Source organism: Gnatocerus cornutus, chromosome 9 (assembly GCF_029298725.1).
Source record: "Gnatocerus cornutus isolate USDA-ARS CGAHR chromosome 9, icGnaCorn1.1, whole genome shotgun sequence".
In the NCBI taxonomy this organism is placed as follows: domain Eukaryota; kingdom Metazoa; phylum Arthropoda; class Insecta; order Coleoptera; family Tenebrionidae; genus Gnatocerus; species Gnatocerus cornutus.
Window position 1 is genome coordinate 14,876,396 of NC_142241.1, and position 18,605 is coordinate 14,895,000.

Sequence of the window (18,605 nt, forward strand, 5' to 3'; positions counted from 1 at the left end):
CAACCAGTCATAAATCTATTTAAAAATATACAATATAGCGGCGAATTACAAAAATAATTTTATATAAAAGTTCCAAATACCCGCGCTCACAATTTACTCTTTGGTTTCTTAAAGTCCGGCGCGTCCGGAACCACAACTTCCTTCCACCATTTTGGTCTGGACATGGCGGCTGGATTGTTCAAAATGGCGGCTTGTATGTTCTCGTACAACTACAAACACAACTTATAACTCAGTCGTACCAACAAAACCGTACCTTTCCATCTGACTTCCCCAGAACCGAATTCAGGACATAGTCAGGGGGCGCCATCGCGTCAACGACCCCTAAAATGTTGTCTTTCAGAAGCGCGCACTCTTTCAGTACTCCTTCTTTAAGTAAGTGTGCAAAGTTGGAGGAGTTGGCGAAGCCGCCTTGATAGAAGTACGAAGAGTGCTTTTCCAGGCTGACGAGGCCGTAGAGAATGCCTAATTCTCGAAGGACACTTTGGATGGGTTGGTCGGTTTTGACCAGCTCGGTGTGGTACAACCTGAAGGCGTTGTACTCTCCGTACGCTTTTGATAAAGTTGAAGCCCAATATGGCTGAGATTCGTTTCGGGCTTCCGATTTGCACTTGCCAGTTGATAGTAGTTCGTTTTGGCGGTTGTAGGTCCCCTGGACCAAGTAAATGACCAGCCACTGGTAACACGAGTGAATAACTGAAACATGGCATTGCCTGGTAGAACCCATTCTGACCAATTCTGAAGCTTTTTCTCGAAAATCTCGGAAACTATGAGATTTTCGAAGAAACTACAACAGACTAAAATTGTTTAAAAACGAGTTTAGAACTACTTTTTCTTGTAACTTTTTTTTCAGTAACCATAAAAATCGAAGATAATGGAAGGGCTAAATTTCAGGGGTTATCTCAAGAAGGTACTTTTTTTTGAAAAAAAATATTGGGATTCAATTTGGCATGTGCTCTTATGGAAATTTGAGTCCATTGGCACCTCTTTTGAGACTTTTTTCGAGAAAATCTCGAAAAGGGTGAGTTTTACAAAAAAACTCAAGAGACAAAAGTTGTCCAAAATTGGATTTTTGGCAACATTTACTTTAAAGTTTTTTCTCTAAAACCCCAAATTTCAGAGATAGACAAGGGGTTAAATTTTAGGGATTGTCAAAAGTGCTTTTTTTTTCTAAAAATAAATAAAAAAATTGTCTCCCATGAAGTTCAATGTGTCTTTTGATTAGAATTTTGGCTCTACCTCATTATTTTTCAAAAATCTGACAAGTTTCCAGATAATTTTAAGAAAAATCTTGGAAAAGTGAGTTTCTCTGAGAAAACACAAGAGACAAAAGTAGTCTAAAATTAAATTCTTGACAACTTTTGTTAACAACTTTTAGTCCTAAACCCTCAAATTCCAAAGATAGCCAGGGGGTTAAATTCGGGGATCATCTCAAAACAGTCAAAATTTTACTTACAGTCCAAACACAAAACATCCTCAACCGCTGCCCCCGTGAACCTCCCCCGAAGAATCTCTTTGTGCTCCTTCAAGAACGAACACGTCCCCAGCGGCGAACACGGCTCTTCCCCGCATTTGTATATCTTCTCCCACTGACGCAAGAGCCAGTTGCTTGTTTGTTGCCTAAGAACGTTGTTGTCTCCTTCGTAGGTGACGGTGGCGTCCACGGCCCCTCGAAGATCTCCAAACCGCGCGGACTTCATAAATCCGTGGCCTCCGCAGGCTTCGCGACACTCTTGCACGGCGTCGCGGCACATCCACGTCATTAGCGGCTTGGCGGCGGAGACGATGGCGTGGATCTCGGCCACGACGCTCGTCTGTAGCAAAAATCAGCTCGGGTACAAAAAACGACTTTACTCGCTTGTGGCGCAAAATACCGTTTTATGGCACACTTACCACGTCTTCGAGTTTGGTGGTTGAAGTCGACTTCTCCACGGCTTCTAGATATTGGTTGCTGAAGACGGTGATGAAGGTTTTGAGGACTGCGGCCGCGGAGACGTAGGGGAAGAGGCGCCATTGCTGCCAACACAAAGGAATTAACAATGAGGCTAAATGAGGGGTTAACTTACGTGGAGTTGGTATTCGATGAGCGGCATCTCCTCCACTTCTTCAGGTGTCCTGGCAAACTGCTTCCGCAGCGCCGCGTATCTCACCGCTATGGTGACGGCGCAGATGAGATTATTGGAACTCTCCTGCATGATTCCCACCCGCCCCGCCGACAAGTTCTCCAACGCCGCCCCCAAGATCCTCCCAGGTTCCGAAAAACTGCTCTTATACTCCCCCTCTGGAGTGACATCGGCGGTGCGGTTAAGAAGATTCTCCCGCGGTATTCTATACTCCTTGAACATAATGAAGCCGTTGTCGATCCCATGCAGCCCGATCTTCTCCCCCATGTCCCCCACAGTGAGCCCCGGATAGGGCAGAAGAGTCTTCGGGTCTCTTATCGGCACGACGAAGGCGTGCAGACCGTAACACTGCCCCTCGATGTACAACTGCGCGAAGAGAAGCGCAATCGTGCAGGTGTACCCCAGGTTGCCCACCCAACACTTCGCCGCCTCGAAGTCGGGGGTGTCGATGACGAACTCCTGAGTGGTCTTGTCGTACGTCGCCGTGGTGCGCATCTGCTTGGTGTTGCTCCCGTGGGCCACCTCCGTCAAGGCTAAACAAGAGAGAATCTGCGGAGTTCGTGTTAAAACGTCTTGGAAATCGCACGTTGGAAGCTCACTTTTCCTTTCCAAGCGGCCTCCAGGATGTGGTGGTGGCGCTCGGTGCCCAACGTGGTGAGAGTGTTCATGAAGAGGCCGACGCCGATGGCGTGTTTCACTGACACGTCTGGGAAAGTCACCGCCATGGCTTCATTAACGGTCATCAGGTAGCGGGTCTGAAAATACCACCATCTGAAGAGTTTCCAAGTGGTTCTTCAAACTTACCTTTCTTTTATACGGGATCTTCGACATCTCGAGAGTTACAAACTGGAAGTCGCAGTACCGCCGCCATTGCAGGGCCGAAATCCTCTTCATTTCTTCAGTGAGCGGTTCGACTATGTTCCTCCGGAAAATCGGCTCGTTTTCCAGTTTTTGCCAGACGTGCATCTGGAAAGTTAATTCATTTTGACAATTAAGAGGCCGATCGATCTTACTTTAATCTTCAGAAGCTCTGGATCCTCAAAAAACAGCTTCATTTTCTTCCAGTCGAAGGTGGCGCGTTTCCTGTAATCATCCAGCGGCCCCGCCGGCATGTCTTTGATAAGTTCGGAATGCAGAGACATCTTGAATCTGTAAAATAAAACCAACTTTAACTCGGTTTATACTTTTTTACGGTACTTTTTATGCTACAGGCTCAACGAATTCTTCCAAGAATCTCCAACCGTTGATCTGATCCAAGTTTGGTTTGTCGCTTTGTCCATAGAAAGAATTAAACGATTTGGGGAAATAGGCGTCGTCGGTTGGTAGCACTGTCGATTACAAACAAAAAAGGATCCAAGAGTTTTCGTAGCTTTTGTTTTTTTTTGGGTTGTTTAAATTTCGCGCCTCTGATTTTTAGTGTGATAAAATATTAAGTTACTAAACTATTTATGTCAGCTGTCAGATTATGGAAAAAAACTTGAGAAAAAATTAACTTCACTGCTGACTTCAAAATGGCACTAACTTTATTAAAATCGAATTATTAACATTAAAATTAACAATAAAAAACAAGATAGAGCTCTACATTTTTGATACTTTTCAAAAACTGAAAATTAAAAATTTGCAATTTCAAATTCAAAAAATTTTGAAAAAAAAAACAAATCAAGGTTTTTTAGTATTGGTTTAAAAACGGCACTAATTTTATTACGATTCGATTTGATTTAAAACGACTAAATCTAAAAATAAACGCAATTTGAGGGAGCAAATTAACCGACGAAAATTCAATCCAACTCGAAAATTCGTCTACAATTTTTGAGTGACGCGCAAACATAACATAAAATATTCTTCCGACATTTTTATCACACTCTTGTTTGAACATGTCGTTTAAGAATATTTATTTATAAATTTTAAATAATTTTTTCTATTAAAAAACCCGCTAATTCATATAACGGGTGAACCACAAAAAATGTTTCCCAAGTGGGCCATGACCGAAAAAGACAGACGAAGAAGAGTCACTTAATGTCAATTTCTTTTACGATATTCGTTGTTTGTTCATGGCCCGCTTCGAAAACACCTGATCACACCACCTCATTTTTGTTTGCAAAACAAAAAAAACTACATTACAATAACACCGGTGAAGTTGTGGGTAAAACTTTATCGCATTCTTTCCTGCCAACTATGACAAAGCACCAGATTAAATAAATGGAATGGAATTACTCAAAGTGCGCTTATTAAAGTCACCATTTTATCATGACATCAATAAACGACGAGGTTACAAACCGAATTTATAAACTATTACTGAACTTTTACGACAGCTCTTGTCACAATTTTATATCCTGCAAGTTTGATTGTACGCCTAAATTAACAATCCCACTTATTCGTGTTGTTTAAGAGACCTTGCAATTGTCTTATCTGTTGGCAACACTGGCGCTTTTTCACCAACTGTCGAATACACGCGGTTTTCAAGGCCAACTCGATTATTTATTGTTGTCCGATCGTACTCTTTGATGTTACCAACTGCAGAAGCAAATATCGAGCTGTCATGTCCAAGTTTTTTTACACAAAAGTCACGCTTGTTAACGTGACGATAAAAATATCAATAACACTTTGCTTTCAATATTTAAGTGTTGGTCGTAACTCTTAAACAATGGCATTTATAGTTATTGAAATATAAATTTAGATTTTCGGAATTTGTTACACAATTTTAGAATGGAAATCGGTTGGTAGCCATGACTGGACACAGCTTTTGACCGAAAAATTGTACACAATATTGTCATCAATACAGAACTTTTTTGCTTGGTCATAAACATTGAAATTATGACAAACCATGACTTTGGAACTACCAGATTTACAAATATTTGAAATCTTCTTTCGATGCGATCGCATTTGAACTATTGTTGCATATTCGTACTAAAAATAGGATTCCATTAGAACTACTAGAATCACATGGTCATAAAAATGCCTAAATTTGCATTTGTCGTCTCTTATTTGACTCGCTACCAATGACAATGACAAACTTTAATACCTCAAAATTTGAACTACTATAAATTTGGTAGTTTAAACTTGCCGCATTGACAACTTGCCGGAATTTTTATAAAGTCCGTTTTTTTTTTTAAAAACCACCAACACCGCAATTTTCCCCTGCGTTACAACCGGCAACGTTGCCTAGGGAGATTTTTGGTGAGAAAATAATTGTCAAATTTTTGACATTTCTGAAAATTAGGCAGTGTTTCCGTGACAAACGTTTCTTTTACAGCCTGTTGGATTGCAAATCAAATGATTTAATAGTGAAAAGACTCGGCACAGCCTAAAAGGCCGTTTTGGGTAATCAAATTGTCAATTAGGCAGCTAACCTATTTGATTTTATCCCCAAAAAGTCACCATCGACGACGTTGCCGGTTGTAAAGTGGTGGGAGAGTGCGGTGTTGGTGGTTTTTTAATAAAAAAAACGGACTTTACCAAACTTAGACCTAATTTGACAGTTCTAGATTGGCATGAAAATAAAAAATTTTCAAATTTGTCGTTTTTGTTCAACAATTTTCCAAAATTACACTTAAATAACCTTAAAAAATGAGGAATTTTTCTAAAAGTCTCTTTTGTTATGTAAATTTACGATTAAAAATAACAGAAAATAGATTTTTCTAATCAAAGACGTCCGTTCGAATTGCAGCCAACTGAGATCGAGCGAATTAGAACCCTGCAATACCGACTGTTTAAAAAATTTGAAATTCTATTATACACGTGTTCTTTAATATGTAATATGCGAGCAGATAATCTTTATGGGTATGAATATTTCCTTATCTAAATTGAATCATTATTTGATGTCATTTTCAGTTGTAGTTTATAATAGTTAAGTAAGAATTGCGGATATTAATAAGTAGTAGGTAAAAATAGCCAAATAGTCCATATATTCCGTGTTATAAATAGTATTGTTATTCTTTCGGCACGCATAGAGTTTCAAGGCCTCCAATTCATCCAGATCTTGATTAAATCAACTCCCCCAAACCAACATGGCAGTTTTCTGCATTCGCCCCTGGTCAAAGGGTGGCACTGCCACAAACCCCCCATCACCCTCACTTCCGATTTCCTGTTTCCAGTGCCACCTCGGCGCAATAAGTCACATCACGTGGTTACACGCCGCACGCCGGTCTTCTCTTCCCGTTCGAAGAAAAGCAGAAAGAAGAAATATCAACTCACCAACTTCGCCACCAAACGTTCAATAAATGATCACTGAATTCGATTTTACAGAAACACCGCCCCTCACTTGTTGCACGAACACTCCAACTGACTCCACTGACTCCAACACTCCCATCTGCCGCAACGCGGACTCGACACATCCGTTGGTTGGTTGGGTGGCCGCGATGGTGACGCCAAATCCAAATTTGCACGTGCTGGGTACGGTCACGTGACCGACACGGGCTGCATGGGACGGGGGAGGATATTGTGGCGCGAGGGCGGAAGGGCCGCTTTTGCGGACGCGGTGCGGTGTTGGTCGCCGAGGTGGAGGAAATTTTAATATGAAATATTTTTTAATACGAGGTTGTTCACCACGATCGAATATAAGGAAACATTAGAACTACCAAGTTTCAAGCTTTTCGTTCGTTGAAAACATTAAGTTATTCAATTTTATGACAATTTTGACCCTTTTTCCATCCGTTATAACCGAATAGTACATTGCGAAACGAGCCTCGAATGCTACTCATTTCCCACGAGTACGAACGCATTGTGACCGAGTTGAGTACTATACTTTTTATGCTCGACTTCATTTTATAGCATTTTGCAGATATGACAGCCATAAACTGTCAATATATTATATATTTATGTTTCTTTTTCTTTATCGTATTATTCAAGTAATAGTTGCTTTACTTTATTACTGTCTCTACGACCCAACTATGATGAAAATGGTAAAATCATTACTCTCTTCTATTGGTGTGTTGGCACTCCTGATTATGCTTACCAACATAAATTAAAACTGCTACAAATTACCTAAAAATGTTAACTAATTATGATAACTACTAAACTACACGACGTGTTATTGTAATCAGTGGTGCTTAGCATTGCTAATGTACCGTGTTACCATTAAAAATAAGTAGGTGAAACTTTATGCCCTAATTTGGTAGCACTGAAAAAACAATTGAAAAATTGAGTTTATTTTTTTAATGATCAAGAAGTAGAATTCCCAACCTTTTTTTGTTCATGTTATTACCAAAGAACAGCAAAATAGAAGAGAAAATCCCTCAATCTGTACTCTTTGTGATTCACCCTGTATACGCAATTTTTCAGATTTTTTTTCTTCTGATCTAGAGTGTTGTTCGTTTTTCTTTTAGGACTCTAGATAATTTATATTTTTTCATTTCGAGGCCGTAATAACCTATTTTTTGGAGATTAAACAATGAAAACGTAAATTCCCATTGACTGCACAAAAATTGAATTGGCGTCATTGTCTGGAGCAGCGTAAACACAAAATAAACGAATTTCCTCTCTGTTTACGTCATTGGATTTAAATTTTATTTTGTCACAAAATATGCAAAAGAGCCATTTTTTGTTATGTTGGCATTTATAGTTCTTTTACATATCATTGTTGTACAAGAAAAACAGATTTTATTGCCCAATAAAACTACTTATCATGCACATTAGCGTTTACTGCTGCTTTTAGGATTCTTTGAATTTTCGTTGTGTACATTGTCCATTTCGCTGAGCAAGGGTCACTAATTTCAAACGTTAACGTTGTGAAACCAAATAAGCAAAAAAAATTTATTTAGCTATCTACGACGTACGGTTTTTTGTTACGACTTACTCCAAAACAAAAATTTTGAATCAATCAATTTGAAAAGTTTAGATGCTTCTAACTCGGTTATTTATTGACGTACGTGAAAATATCGCCCAGTTTTGGATTCCGCGTGAAATTCTGCGCAAAATGAGCCCCAAATATACAAGATTGCTTCGTAAATAAGCAAGAAATCGGCCGAATTAAATTTAGAAACTTGATTTTATCGACAACCTTGAAACTTCAAATTCAGGATTTGTAAAAATTTTTGACGATTTTTCAATGCTACAGCAGCGACATTTGTCGGAATTTTCGTAATCTTTCTTGACCTGAAAACTTGTTAAATAGAAGTGCAAAATGAAGAAAAAACACGAACTGTCATCATTGCTTTATTTGACGGATAATGAAGTGTAAATAAACACAGCTGTTACATTATTGCAAACTGTTTAACCATTTAGCGGTGATTTGTTTGGAAATCCATTCAATTCCACAAACATGGGCTCTTATTGGGATGTAAACAGATGCTGCAACTGTGAAGATAGAAACAAAATTGTATGCAATATGCACGCAGTCACGCGACAAGTTTCTTTGTCGTGCGAAAATCCATCATTTTGCGCTCTTATTACAGAAAGGACTTTCAATTCTCAGTGCAGATTTTTCGATTTTAGATTACCGGAAATGCCAGACACGGTGTTATTACTTATCACTCTTATCAGTGTAAATTTTCTTATCTCTGCATAGTTTACAGAATACACAACATCTTCGTCAGGCTCGGAAATAATAAAATTTGATCACAAATAAATGTGTTTACAAAGTCATCAAATAAAAGCGTTGTAAAAACGGAGAATAAAAAGCGAAAATGTTTATTTTATTCTTTTGAATCTTGTAGGAATTTCGGCGGAATAAGAAAACGAGAAATTACTTCTTTGTATATTTTCTCCTGAAAGAAGAGACAGAACTATATAGCTAAGTATATACAGACAGGAAGAAAAGCTCATAAGGCAATCAGAAATTTACAAAAATTATAAATAGACAACCACGTCACCTCTCCAGTTTTAGTTGTGAAGCTTAACACAATTCCCTTGAATTGAAAAAGACAAAGAAAGTTTTGAACACGCCTCGTAAATCCTACACTGACTTACAAACTACTCCTCGTACATTAACATCGACATTCCCATCAAGTTAACATTGAACAACAAAGTATGGCGAGAATAAAAGTAATTAAGTTGGCTGTGTTGTCACGTTGACATTCCGTGGACCCAAAAGTCAGATTGCTTGGTTATTGCGACAGTGTCGAAATGTCAGAAAGTGCAAGAGTGCCAACCGACTAAATTTAAAACGAATGGGTAATTATTGCTACTCCTTTATTTTCATAACTAAAACTGGTAATTCTTAGCGTCTCATGTCATTACGTCTCCTCGGTGTCTTCGTCCTTCCCCCTCCTAAACAACAGCGGACACATCCCCAGAATGCACCCCAAAGTTACCCCAAGGACTCTCCCAAGATTTGCGGAGTTCCTGGAACAAGTCATGTCCATTTGCATGGGTGATAACGTCGGAGGTCTAAAACCAATTTTATTGGCAAGTCTTTCAACATAAAACGCCGTTCCGATTCCTAAAACGTCCGAGAATGTGTTGCCAATGGCGGCAGCGGCCATTGTGGTGATACAAAAGTACGATCCGAGGTAGAGATCGATGTAATCGCCCTGGAAATCGGAGGATTTAAACTGAGTGAAGGAGAATTGGGGGACTTACGAAGAATAACATGAAGAAGTTGTCTAAGAAACCGAAGCCGATGAAGGGGATGGAGTTGGCGATGGCGACTGAAATTCCAATTTTACGTTCACGGTTTCAAGGTATAAAATTACTTACTGTCAAGCAAATTCCTGTTTGTTGGACGAGGTATTGACTCAGCTAAAACAGTAACTTCATTATGGTTTGCTGGGAAATGCAAAAAAAAAGAATACAGGAGTGCTCAAAACGGATTCAACATCCGTTTTGAAAACCCCTGTATAGTAAATCCCACAGAATTGTATTAAAATTGGTTAAATGAACATTAATACATCACACTTACCGACAGAACATGCAGTACAAAAAACACAGAATAAAAAACTGAAAAAAAAGGCAAAAAGCTTACATCCTTGGCAGCAGTGTCAATAAATTAAACAAAAAACAGAAAATTTTAGTTAATTTTTTTCTCCCAAGCTCATCCATTACATTTGATTATTTAATTTGCTGTTACTTCAAATGTAGATATCTCTTATCTGCGCAAATAACGTCTGTTACTTTACAAAAAAACGTAATTAAGAGACAAACTGTCACCACTTAGGTTGGTAGATCTGGCATGTATTCTCCACAAATCTGTTTTTTACAAAACTAGAAGAAATTTCCTAGGAATGAAACTGAAACTTACTGAATATAGTTTATTATTCGGAAATCACAGAAATAAAATCATGTACAGGGTGGTCCACAATGAGCTTATTCGACATTTTTCTCAAAGAGTACAACTGTTAGAAATTTGAAATTTTGGGAACAAAATTAAGCGGATATGAAAAATCGAAAGAAAACATTTGCAATTTCGTGACTGATTATACTGGAACTAGTAATCAACTTGTTTGATCTTGAAGCACACTGTATCAAAAAAAAAAAGATAAGAAAATGGTTCGAAAAATTTTCAATTTGCTAAAGTTAATTAACGTATTCAAAGCTGCAACTCCCCTATTTTCATTGTCATAGCGTCAAAACAAACAAAATTACGAAATTTTATCGAAAATAGTAGAAATTTCTGCGGATTCCAAAAAAATCTAAAATTTGCAAAATTTTGAAATTTCTCTTGAAAGAAATAACTCCTGCAAGTTTCATTGCTTTCGATCTAAAACTACCAAAGTTATGGAATTTTATAGAAATGGTCGGAATTTTTGGCCCATTTTGGAAAGACAAAAAATTCTAAAAATTTTCTTCGTAGTTCGAAAATTTTGTAATTTGGCACAGTTATTAAATTTTTTAAAGCTGCATTTTCCCCAATTTTCAATGCCTTGGCGTCAAAACAAACAAAATTGCGAAATTTTATAGAAAATAGTCGAAATTTCTGCGGATTCCAAAAAAAAATTCTAAAATTTGCAATTCTTGTTCTAAAATTTTGAAATTTCACTCAAAAGAAATAACTGCTGCAAGTTTCGTTGCTTTCGATCTAAAACTATCAAAGTTATGGAATTTTATAGAAATGGTCGGAATTTTTGGCCCATTTTGAAAAGAGAAAAAATTCTAAAAATTAACTTCGTAGTTCGAAAATTTTCTAATTTGGCACAATTATTAAATGTTTTTAAAGCTGCATTTTCCCCAATTTTCAATGCCTTCGCGTCAAAACAAACAAAATTGCGAAATTTTATAGAAAATAGTCGAAATTTCTGCGGATTCCAAAAAAAAATTCTAAAATTTGCAATTCTTGTTCTAGAATTTTGAAATTTCACTCAAAAGAAATAACTCCTGCAAGTTTCGTTGCTTTCGATCTAAAACTACCAAAGTTATGGAATTTTATAGAAATGGTCGAAATTTTTTGCTCATTTTGGGCAGACAAAAAATTCTAAAAATTTATTTCGTGAGTCGAAAATTTTCTAATTTAGCACGGTTATTAAACGTATCAAAGGCTGCATGTTCTCTAGTTTTCATTGCCTTAGCGTGCAAACTACAAAAATTACGAAAATTTATAGAAAACAGTCGAAGTTCTTGTGGGTTCTCAAAGAAAAATTTCTAAAATTTTCATTTCTTATTCTAATATTGTCAAATTTCTCTCAGTTAATCAACGACTTTAAAGAAATAACTCCTGCAAGTTTCATTGCTTTCGATCTAAAACTACCAAAGTTATAGAATTTTATAGAAATGGTCGGAATTTTTGGAAAGACAAAAAATTCTAAAAATTTTCTTCGTAGTTCGAAAATTTTGTAATTTGGCACAGTTATTAAATTTTTTAAAGCTGCATTTTCCCCAATTTTCAATGCCTTGGCGTCAAAACAAACAAAATTGCGAAATTTTATAGAAAATAGTCGAAATTTCTGCGGATTCCAAAAAAAAATTCTAAAATTTGCAATTCTTGTTCTAAAATTTTGAAATTTCACTCAAAAGAAATAACTGCTGCAAGTTTCGTTGCTTTCGATCTAAAACTATCAAAGTTATGGAATTTTATAGAAATGGTCGGAATTTTTGGCCCATTTTGAAAAGAGAAAAAATTCTAAAAATTAACTTCGTAGTTCGAAAATTTTCTAATTTGGCACAATTATTAAATGTTTTTAAAGCTGCATTTTCCCCAATTTTCAATGCCTTCGCGTCAAAACAAACAAAATTGCGAAATTTTATAGAAAATAGTCGAAATTTCTGCGGATTCCAAAAAAAAATTCTAAAATTTGCAATTCTTGTTCTAGAATTTTGAAATTTCACTCAAAAGAAATAACTCCTGCAAGTTTCGTTGCTTTCGATCTAAAACTACCAAAGTTATGGAATTTTATAGAAATGGTCGAAATTTTTTGCTCATTTTGAGTAGACAAAAAATTCTAAAAAATTATTTCGTGAGTCGAAAATTTTCTAATTTAGCACGGTTATTAAACGTATCAAAGGCTGCATGTCCTCTAGTTTTCATTGCCTTAGCGTGCAAACTACAAAAATTACGAAAATTTATAGAAAATAGTCGAAATTTTTGTGGGTTCTCAAAGAAAAATTTCTAAAATTTTCATTTCTTATTCTAATATTGTCAAATTTCTCTCAGTTAATCAACGACTTTAAAGAAATAACTCCTGCAAGTTTCATTGCTTTCGATCTAAAACTATCAAAGTTATGGAATTTTGTAGAAATGGTCGAAATTTTTTGCTCATTTTGGGCAGACAAAAAATTCTAAAAATTTATTTCGTGAGTCGAAAATTTTCTAATTTAGCACGGTTATTAAACGTATCAAAGGCTGCATGTTCTCTAGTTTTCATTGCCTTAGCGTGCAAACTACAAAAATTACGAAAATTTATAGAAAACAGTCGAAGTTCTTGTGGGTTCTCAAAGAAAAATTTCTAAAATTTTCATTTCTTATTCTAATATTGTCAAATTTCTCTCAGTTAATAAACGACTTTAAAGAAATAACTCCTGCAAGTTTCATTGCTTTCGATCTAAAACTACCAAAGTTATAGAATTTTATAGAAATGGTCGGAATTTTTGGAAAGACAAAAAATTCTAAAAATTTTCTAATTTGGCACAGTTATTAAATTTAATTTTCATTGTCCTAGCGTGAAAACTACTAAAATTACGAAAATTTATAGAAAATACTCAAAGTTTTTTGGATATTCAAAAAAAAAAGTCTAAAATTTGAATAGAAGAAAACGAGCAAAAAATTAAATTCACGAAATTGTTTCGCAGGATCGTTAACAACTCCTTCCTTTGTCGTAATTTCACTCCACCCAGCAAATTAAGTTAATCAATCATTTTGATTGGCTGCCCACGTTGATCAATAATTGTATTACTTCCCAACAAAGAGTTAATTTCGCACAAATCACAATACCGTACGACCCTAAAAAAAAGTCCGATCAGGGGTTGTCGTGGAAAACAAAAAAAACCCACACTACAGTTTGTAATATTCTGATGTTTTCCACAGCAAACTCGATCCTCAATCTACGGTATAAAAGCAAAGCTGCATGCGATTAGAGTAACTCCGTCGCGTCTACCTCTAGCCCCCTTAAGCCAGCACCCCAAATCATTCGCTTATCTACCTTATCTTCTAAATTAGTCGTCTGAGACGAACATGATGTTAGTACTCATGCAGAAAGCGTTTGTTAATAACAATGTTAGAACGAGTTGAACTCTGTTAGCTTGAAAAAGCAACTCTGCGTACCAAACTTCTTCTTTAGCCAGTCTTCCGGAAAAGGACAATACGATCCTGTCGGATCGACATCTCCTAATCGTGGCAATTTGCTCGGGCGGCCGTATTTACTTCTCCATCGTGAGGCGGCTAGCTGACCTTTAAGCGTTCATAGTACAAACAATATTATTTCAGGCTTCATTTTATTGTTATTATATGATCGGTTGGTAGCACTGACGAACGACGCTACCGACTGTACTAAGTAGTCACGTGATGAATAAAAAGATGCAGGCAGGCATGAGTGCGGCAGTGCTGCCAAATTACCGAACGAAGTCACGGCCTACTTTTAAATTTCGTAATGGAAATAAGATTGGTCGGATTTTAGAATGACATTAGCACGCTGTACTTATACATATACATGTTTGGGTTCATGCATATTCATTGGCACTCTACTTCAATCAATATCATTAGCCGCAATGAAAAAAACGCAGATTTTTTATTTTACTTATCGAAATTGGGGTTTCTATACTATTTTATTTACATTTTCTATGAAAAATAAATTTGTGTATCGTACCAAGGAGGCCATGCATTTGAACGTACGTCGAATTTTGGTTGAAGAACGTGTCAAATAACCTTCAAACGTCAAAAATACTACGATGGTTTTAGCTACGACACGGCCAACTGCGAACTGCCCATTATTATAAATAATAAGAGTATGCAACCAACAATACAATATAAAAATATGACAAAAAAAAACAAGTAGTCTGCGATTTTCAATGAGGTGTTGGCAACACTGATGTTCAGTGCAACTTTTCAATTTTCTCAATGCTACCAATTACGAAGTAAAGTCATGCACTGATTTTGTTATTGATCACACTATCTCTCTCGTTCATGGCCTACCTAGAAAAATTAGTTGAATCATTAGGTACGAATCGACATACGTGACATTCGTGGATGACTAGATTATTATAAATAATAATGAGCGCACTGATTTTTTTCGATAAAAATAAGTCCATATAAATTAGAAAAATCTTGGAAAAACCGCTTAATTATTTTTTATGAAAAATAAACGTAGTTTTTGTGAATTCTCAAAAGAAAAACAAATAGTCTGCGATTTTCAATGTCTTTTTATTGATCACCTCTCGTTCATGGCCTACTTAGAAAAATCAGTTGAATCATCGCGCACGAATAATCGGCATACGTGACATTCGTGGATGACTAGATTATTATAAATAATAACGAGTCACTGATTTTTTTCCAATTCGATAAAAATAAGTTAATAAAACTAGAAAAATCTTGGAAAAACCGCTTAAAATTTCTATATTTGCCCTCTCTTGGCAAAGAAAGTCAAGAATCAAGTCAACTCAGTGTCAGTGATGAGATGTGATGGCAAAATAAACAGAAGCAAAACCTTAAAACAACAAATAAAAACACAAAAAGCAACAAATACCTGCTCTTTACCTTCATATTCATCTTTGACTAGTTTTGACTGATACTCGTGCAGAGCAGAGATCAAAATGTTCCTTTCCTCCCCGTTAAGTCTCAAGACCAATTCTTGGGCTTGCAACTTCGACAGCCCCTGTGTAGTGCTGGTTGTCTCACAGTGCCCCCCAGTCCCTCTCAGCACCGAATTCGTACAAAAACTCTGATTGTGAGTCTTCCCAGTCCGTTTACTAAAACTAGTCAGCTGCGTCTTGGGGACCAAAACACACTGGACACGACCACACGTGAGTTTGGACGTCGAAAGAAATTTCGCGATTTTTGTTGCCATCACTAGATTATCTACAAGTGCAGGGATTTTTTAATTCTTAACCTCATTTTGCGATTATTTTATATAGAAAACTAGCACTGTCAACTTTTCTACACGAGAACGCCGGAGGACGGAAGACCATAAGAGAATTACATCACTTTTGACAGGAACAGTGCATTTGAACTACTGGTCGGCCAAGCGTCACTCGTTAGCTCACATGGGAGCTATTTTTGGACGTGACCACGCACGTGACCTTGGCGGGCCAATCAGAGCCGAGGGGGTCGATATCTGTTGATGCGACACGTGCGCCGAAATGCAGAAAGTTTTTTGTTTCATTGCCATTTTTCATGCCCAAAAAACAGTTGAAATAGTTGCGAGCACAAAACTGCGGACATTTTGACTGTACAGTCACGATCAAAATATCTTGGACGTCGTTTTTTTGACATTTTGAAAATTTGAGTGTAGTCAATGCATCACTGTCAATTTGACATGTGAAACTGACGCAATTTGTCAAAAGGGACAGTAATAATGAAATAAATAAAGGGTGTTTTACACTTTATGACAATCGAATGACTGACGTCCAAAATAATTTGACCGCGACTTTAGATGCCCCAAATTTTGTGGCCGCAACTGTATTAATCTGTAAAAGGTCAATTGAGCAGCAAAATGTGAGGCAAAAGAAACGCTAGATGGATAAAAAGCTCGTAAAAAGGGTTCAGATCCTAAAAAAATGAAGCTGAGAATTTGGAAATCGAAGAATTTTAGAGTTTGGGAGACAGGAAAACGTAAAAACTGACATTTTGTATTAGTACAGTAGCGGCCACAAAATTTCGAGCACTTTTGATGAATTTCTAAAACGGCTGATTGAGCAGCAAAACGTATATACCTCGGGGTTTGGGTGACTATTAAAAGGCCAGTTCGATATGTATATGAATATCTATATGTATTAGGAAATTATGTACAAAATGTAATTATTTCCACTAGAAAATAAAACATTGACAAAATAAAGTATATACACATCAAAAATATGTACAAAAATAATTTAAAAATTGTAAAATGGTAGAAGTAACGCAAGAAAAAAGGAGGAATATCCCAAAACTCTGTCGTACAAATTTCTTGGCACCCTCAAAGTATATCACGAAACATTGATCAAGATTAACAAAAGATAGAGAGATATCGGGTGTTCAAAAAAAATCCTTGCGCACCCGATAGATAACCTAATATGTCCGACGTGGCCACCTATTCCTAATCTTACAAAACCCTATTAAATATCGTATTTTGAGCTAGAAGTGTACCAGTTATCACAATGCCGAACTCCTCGTTTGATTCAACGTCACATTCGTTATATCTTTGACAATCATTTCGGCGACTTGCCACGCCATCTCCTCCTTCTTCTTATCTTCGTCCAAACTAACAAACTTCTTCATGACGTTCTTCAGCGTGAAGCTCTTCCTGTCCGGCTCCGGCTCCAGGTCAGTTTCGAATTTCCCGAGAGCTGTGACTCTCCCACAGGATAACCGGTGGTTCCTCTTCCGCTTCCACAGAGAGTCCGGGTCGCACAGTTGCCTCGTGTCTATATTCATGTCGGTTTTTCCTTTCTTTGTACTCTGGTAGTTGATTTCTAAAGCTAAAAACGCGCTGTTGGTGCTAAAGCTGCGCTCGCTGCCGCAGTCCGAAGACAGCGGACGCTTGTTGTCGATGACGAGGTACTCGGACTGCACTGTGTTGATGAGCTCCGATAAGTACTTGTAGAACAACTGTGAAGCTAGGAAGGGTTTTAGGTAGTTGCGCTCCAAGACCTGCTCGACTATCTTCAGCGGGAGGGTAAAACAGTCGAGGACTAGTCCGTTCTCGCCGCAGATGTTCTGTTCGACTTCAAACCGCACCTTGTCGGTGAACCCCAGAGGACAGTGCGCCTGCAAAGAGAAGTATTTGTCGTACAAGACGACGGCGTCGCTTTGGGCCTCCACCGGGTCGAAAAACTCCTTCTGGTTCCTCAAGTGCTGCTGGAGGTTCGTCGCCGCGATCCAGAACTCCAGAAGAGTACACGTGTTCTCCTGCTCTAGGAACTCCATAAAGTAGAACAATGCGGTTTCGTTGTAAAGAATGTCGTCCAAGACCACATTGCCGCTGGTGAGGACGTCGATTTGGTATTTGCAGAAGGAGTCGCTTCCGAGGAAGGCCTCGAAGAACTCCTTCTCCATAATATCAAACACGTGGCTCTGGAGGTGGTCAAAACAGTGCCCTGAGAGGACTTTCTCAGAGTCGCAGATGTTCTCAATAATCTCAGTGCGGATCGCCTCGGAGCATTTAATGAAATGGGGGGCTTCCAGAGCGATGTACTTCTTGAAGATGGAAACGGCGCTGTCGTCCTCCGTAAAACTCTTCCTAGGACTAGTATCACTATCATCTACAGAACTCTGGGTAACTCTATCTGACACAGTCGCAGTGGAATAGTCGCTGTCGGCTGTATAAGAATCACAATCCGTGCTCACAGACAAACTGTCATGGTCCCCCTTGGAAACCGGCGAAGGCTCCCTCTTCTCTCTCAGCGCGGATTTAAACAAACTAATGTCGATCCAACACATGAGAAACTTCGCTGCGTTCTTGGACTCCATGTAATGCATGAAGTACCCCAGAGCCCCCTTGTCTGACAGCACCTCGTCCAAACTCCTGCACAGTTTCGATTTCGCCTTCGTGAAATCATCTGAAATGATCGGTCATTACGTGACTACCGCAGGTAACACCCACCGATGTCAAACAGGCCCTCATCGTCGAAAGAACTGAGTGGCAGCAGCTTAGGAGGCTGTCTTATTGCCGTTGAGTCGTCTCTGACCACATTTTTGTCATTGTCCGCTGGAAAAACAAGCGAGTTTTGGAGGTAATGCGAAATTATGTCATACCTTTTGTTTTTTTCCAAAACTGTAACATTGTTCATGGTAAACAAGTTGCGGGCGGAGGCTCAAGGGGGTTTTACGTGCGATTAGAATTACCAACACTCAACCAAAGTCTTATTTAGAAGGAATTAAAACGCTAAATCTCGGTTTTCATGTTATTATTGTTAATAAAAAACGTAAACGTCAAAACTCATTAAGATGCATTTTGAAGTGACAGGTGACGGATGACAACTAAAATCCCT

At 37.8% G+C, this 18,605-nt stretch overlaps 3 protein-coding genes across 4 annotated transcripts; all 3 read right to left on the reverse strand.

Annotated features, from left to right (window-relative positions):
• Position 1: 1 nt before the first annotated feature.
• LOC148169123 (peroxisomal acyl-coenzyme A oxidase 3) lies at positions 2-6,404 on the reverse strand. Its single transcript, XM_088046079.1, has 9 exons — positions 6,315-6,404; positions 3,134-3,269; positions 2,925-3,086; positions 2,720-2,875; positions 2,064-2,669; positions 1,891-2,013; positions 1,454-1,811; positions 254-693; positions 2-209 (listed from the first exon to the last, which is right to left on the reverse strand). Exons 2-9 carry the CDS (start codon positions 3,260-3,262, stop codon positions 87-89), a joined length of 2,097 nt encoding a protein of 698 aa, XP_087902205.1. The 5' UTR covers positions 3,263-3,269; positions 6,315-6,404; the 3' UTR covers positions 2-86.
• Positions 6,405-8,800: 2,396 nt separating this feature from the next.
• Positions 8,801-15,644, reverse strand: LOC148169124 (transmembrane protein 65). Of its 2 annotated transcripts, XM_088045669.1 has the most exons (5): positions 15,178-15,644; positions 13,750-13,875; positions 9,756-9,797; positions 9,639-9,706; positions 8,801-9,589 (listed from the first exon to the last, which is right to left on the reverse strand). In XM_088045669.1, the coding sequence occupies exons 1-5, from the start codon at positions 15,485-15,487 to the stop codon at positions 9,293-9,295; spliced, it is 843 nt and encodes a 280-aa protein (XP_087901795.1). In that variant the 5' UTR covers positions 15,488-15,644; the 3' UTR covers positions 8,801-9,292. The 2 variants fall into 2 exon arrangements, with proteins under 2 accessions (XP_087901795.1, XP_087901796.1); XM_088045670.1 differs by lacking the exon at positions 13,750-13,875.
• A 739-nt stretch (positions 15,645-16,383) lies between these two features.
• Positions 16,384-18,590, reverse strand: pkaap (A-kinase anchoring protein pkaap). Its single transcript, XM_088045161.1, has 3 exons — positions 18,370-18,590; positions 18,218-18,322; positions 16,384-18,173 (listed from the first exon to the last, which is right to left on the reverse strand). The coding sequence occupies exons 1-3, from the start codon at positions 18,395-18,397 to the stop codon at positions 16,768-16,770; spliced, it is 1,539 nt and encodes a 512-aa protein (XP_087901287.1). The 5' UTR covers positions 18,398-18,590; the 3' UTR covers positions 16,384-16,767.
• Positions 18,591-18,605: the final 15 nt, after the last annotated feature.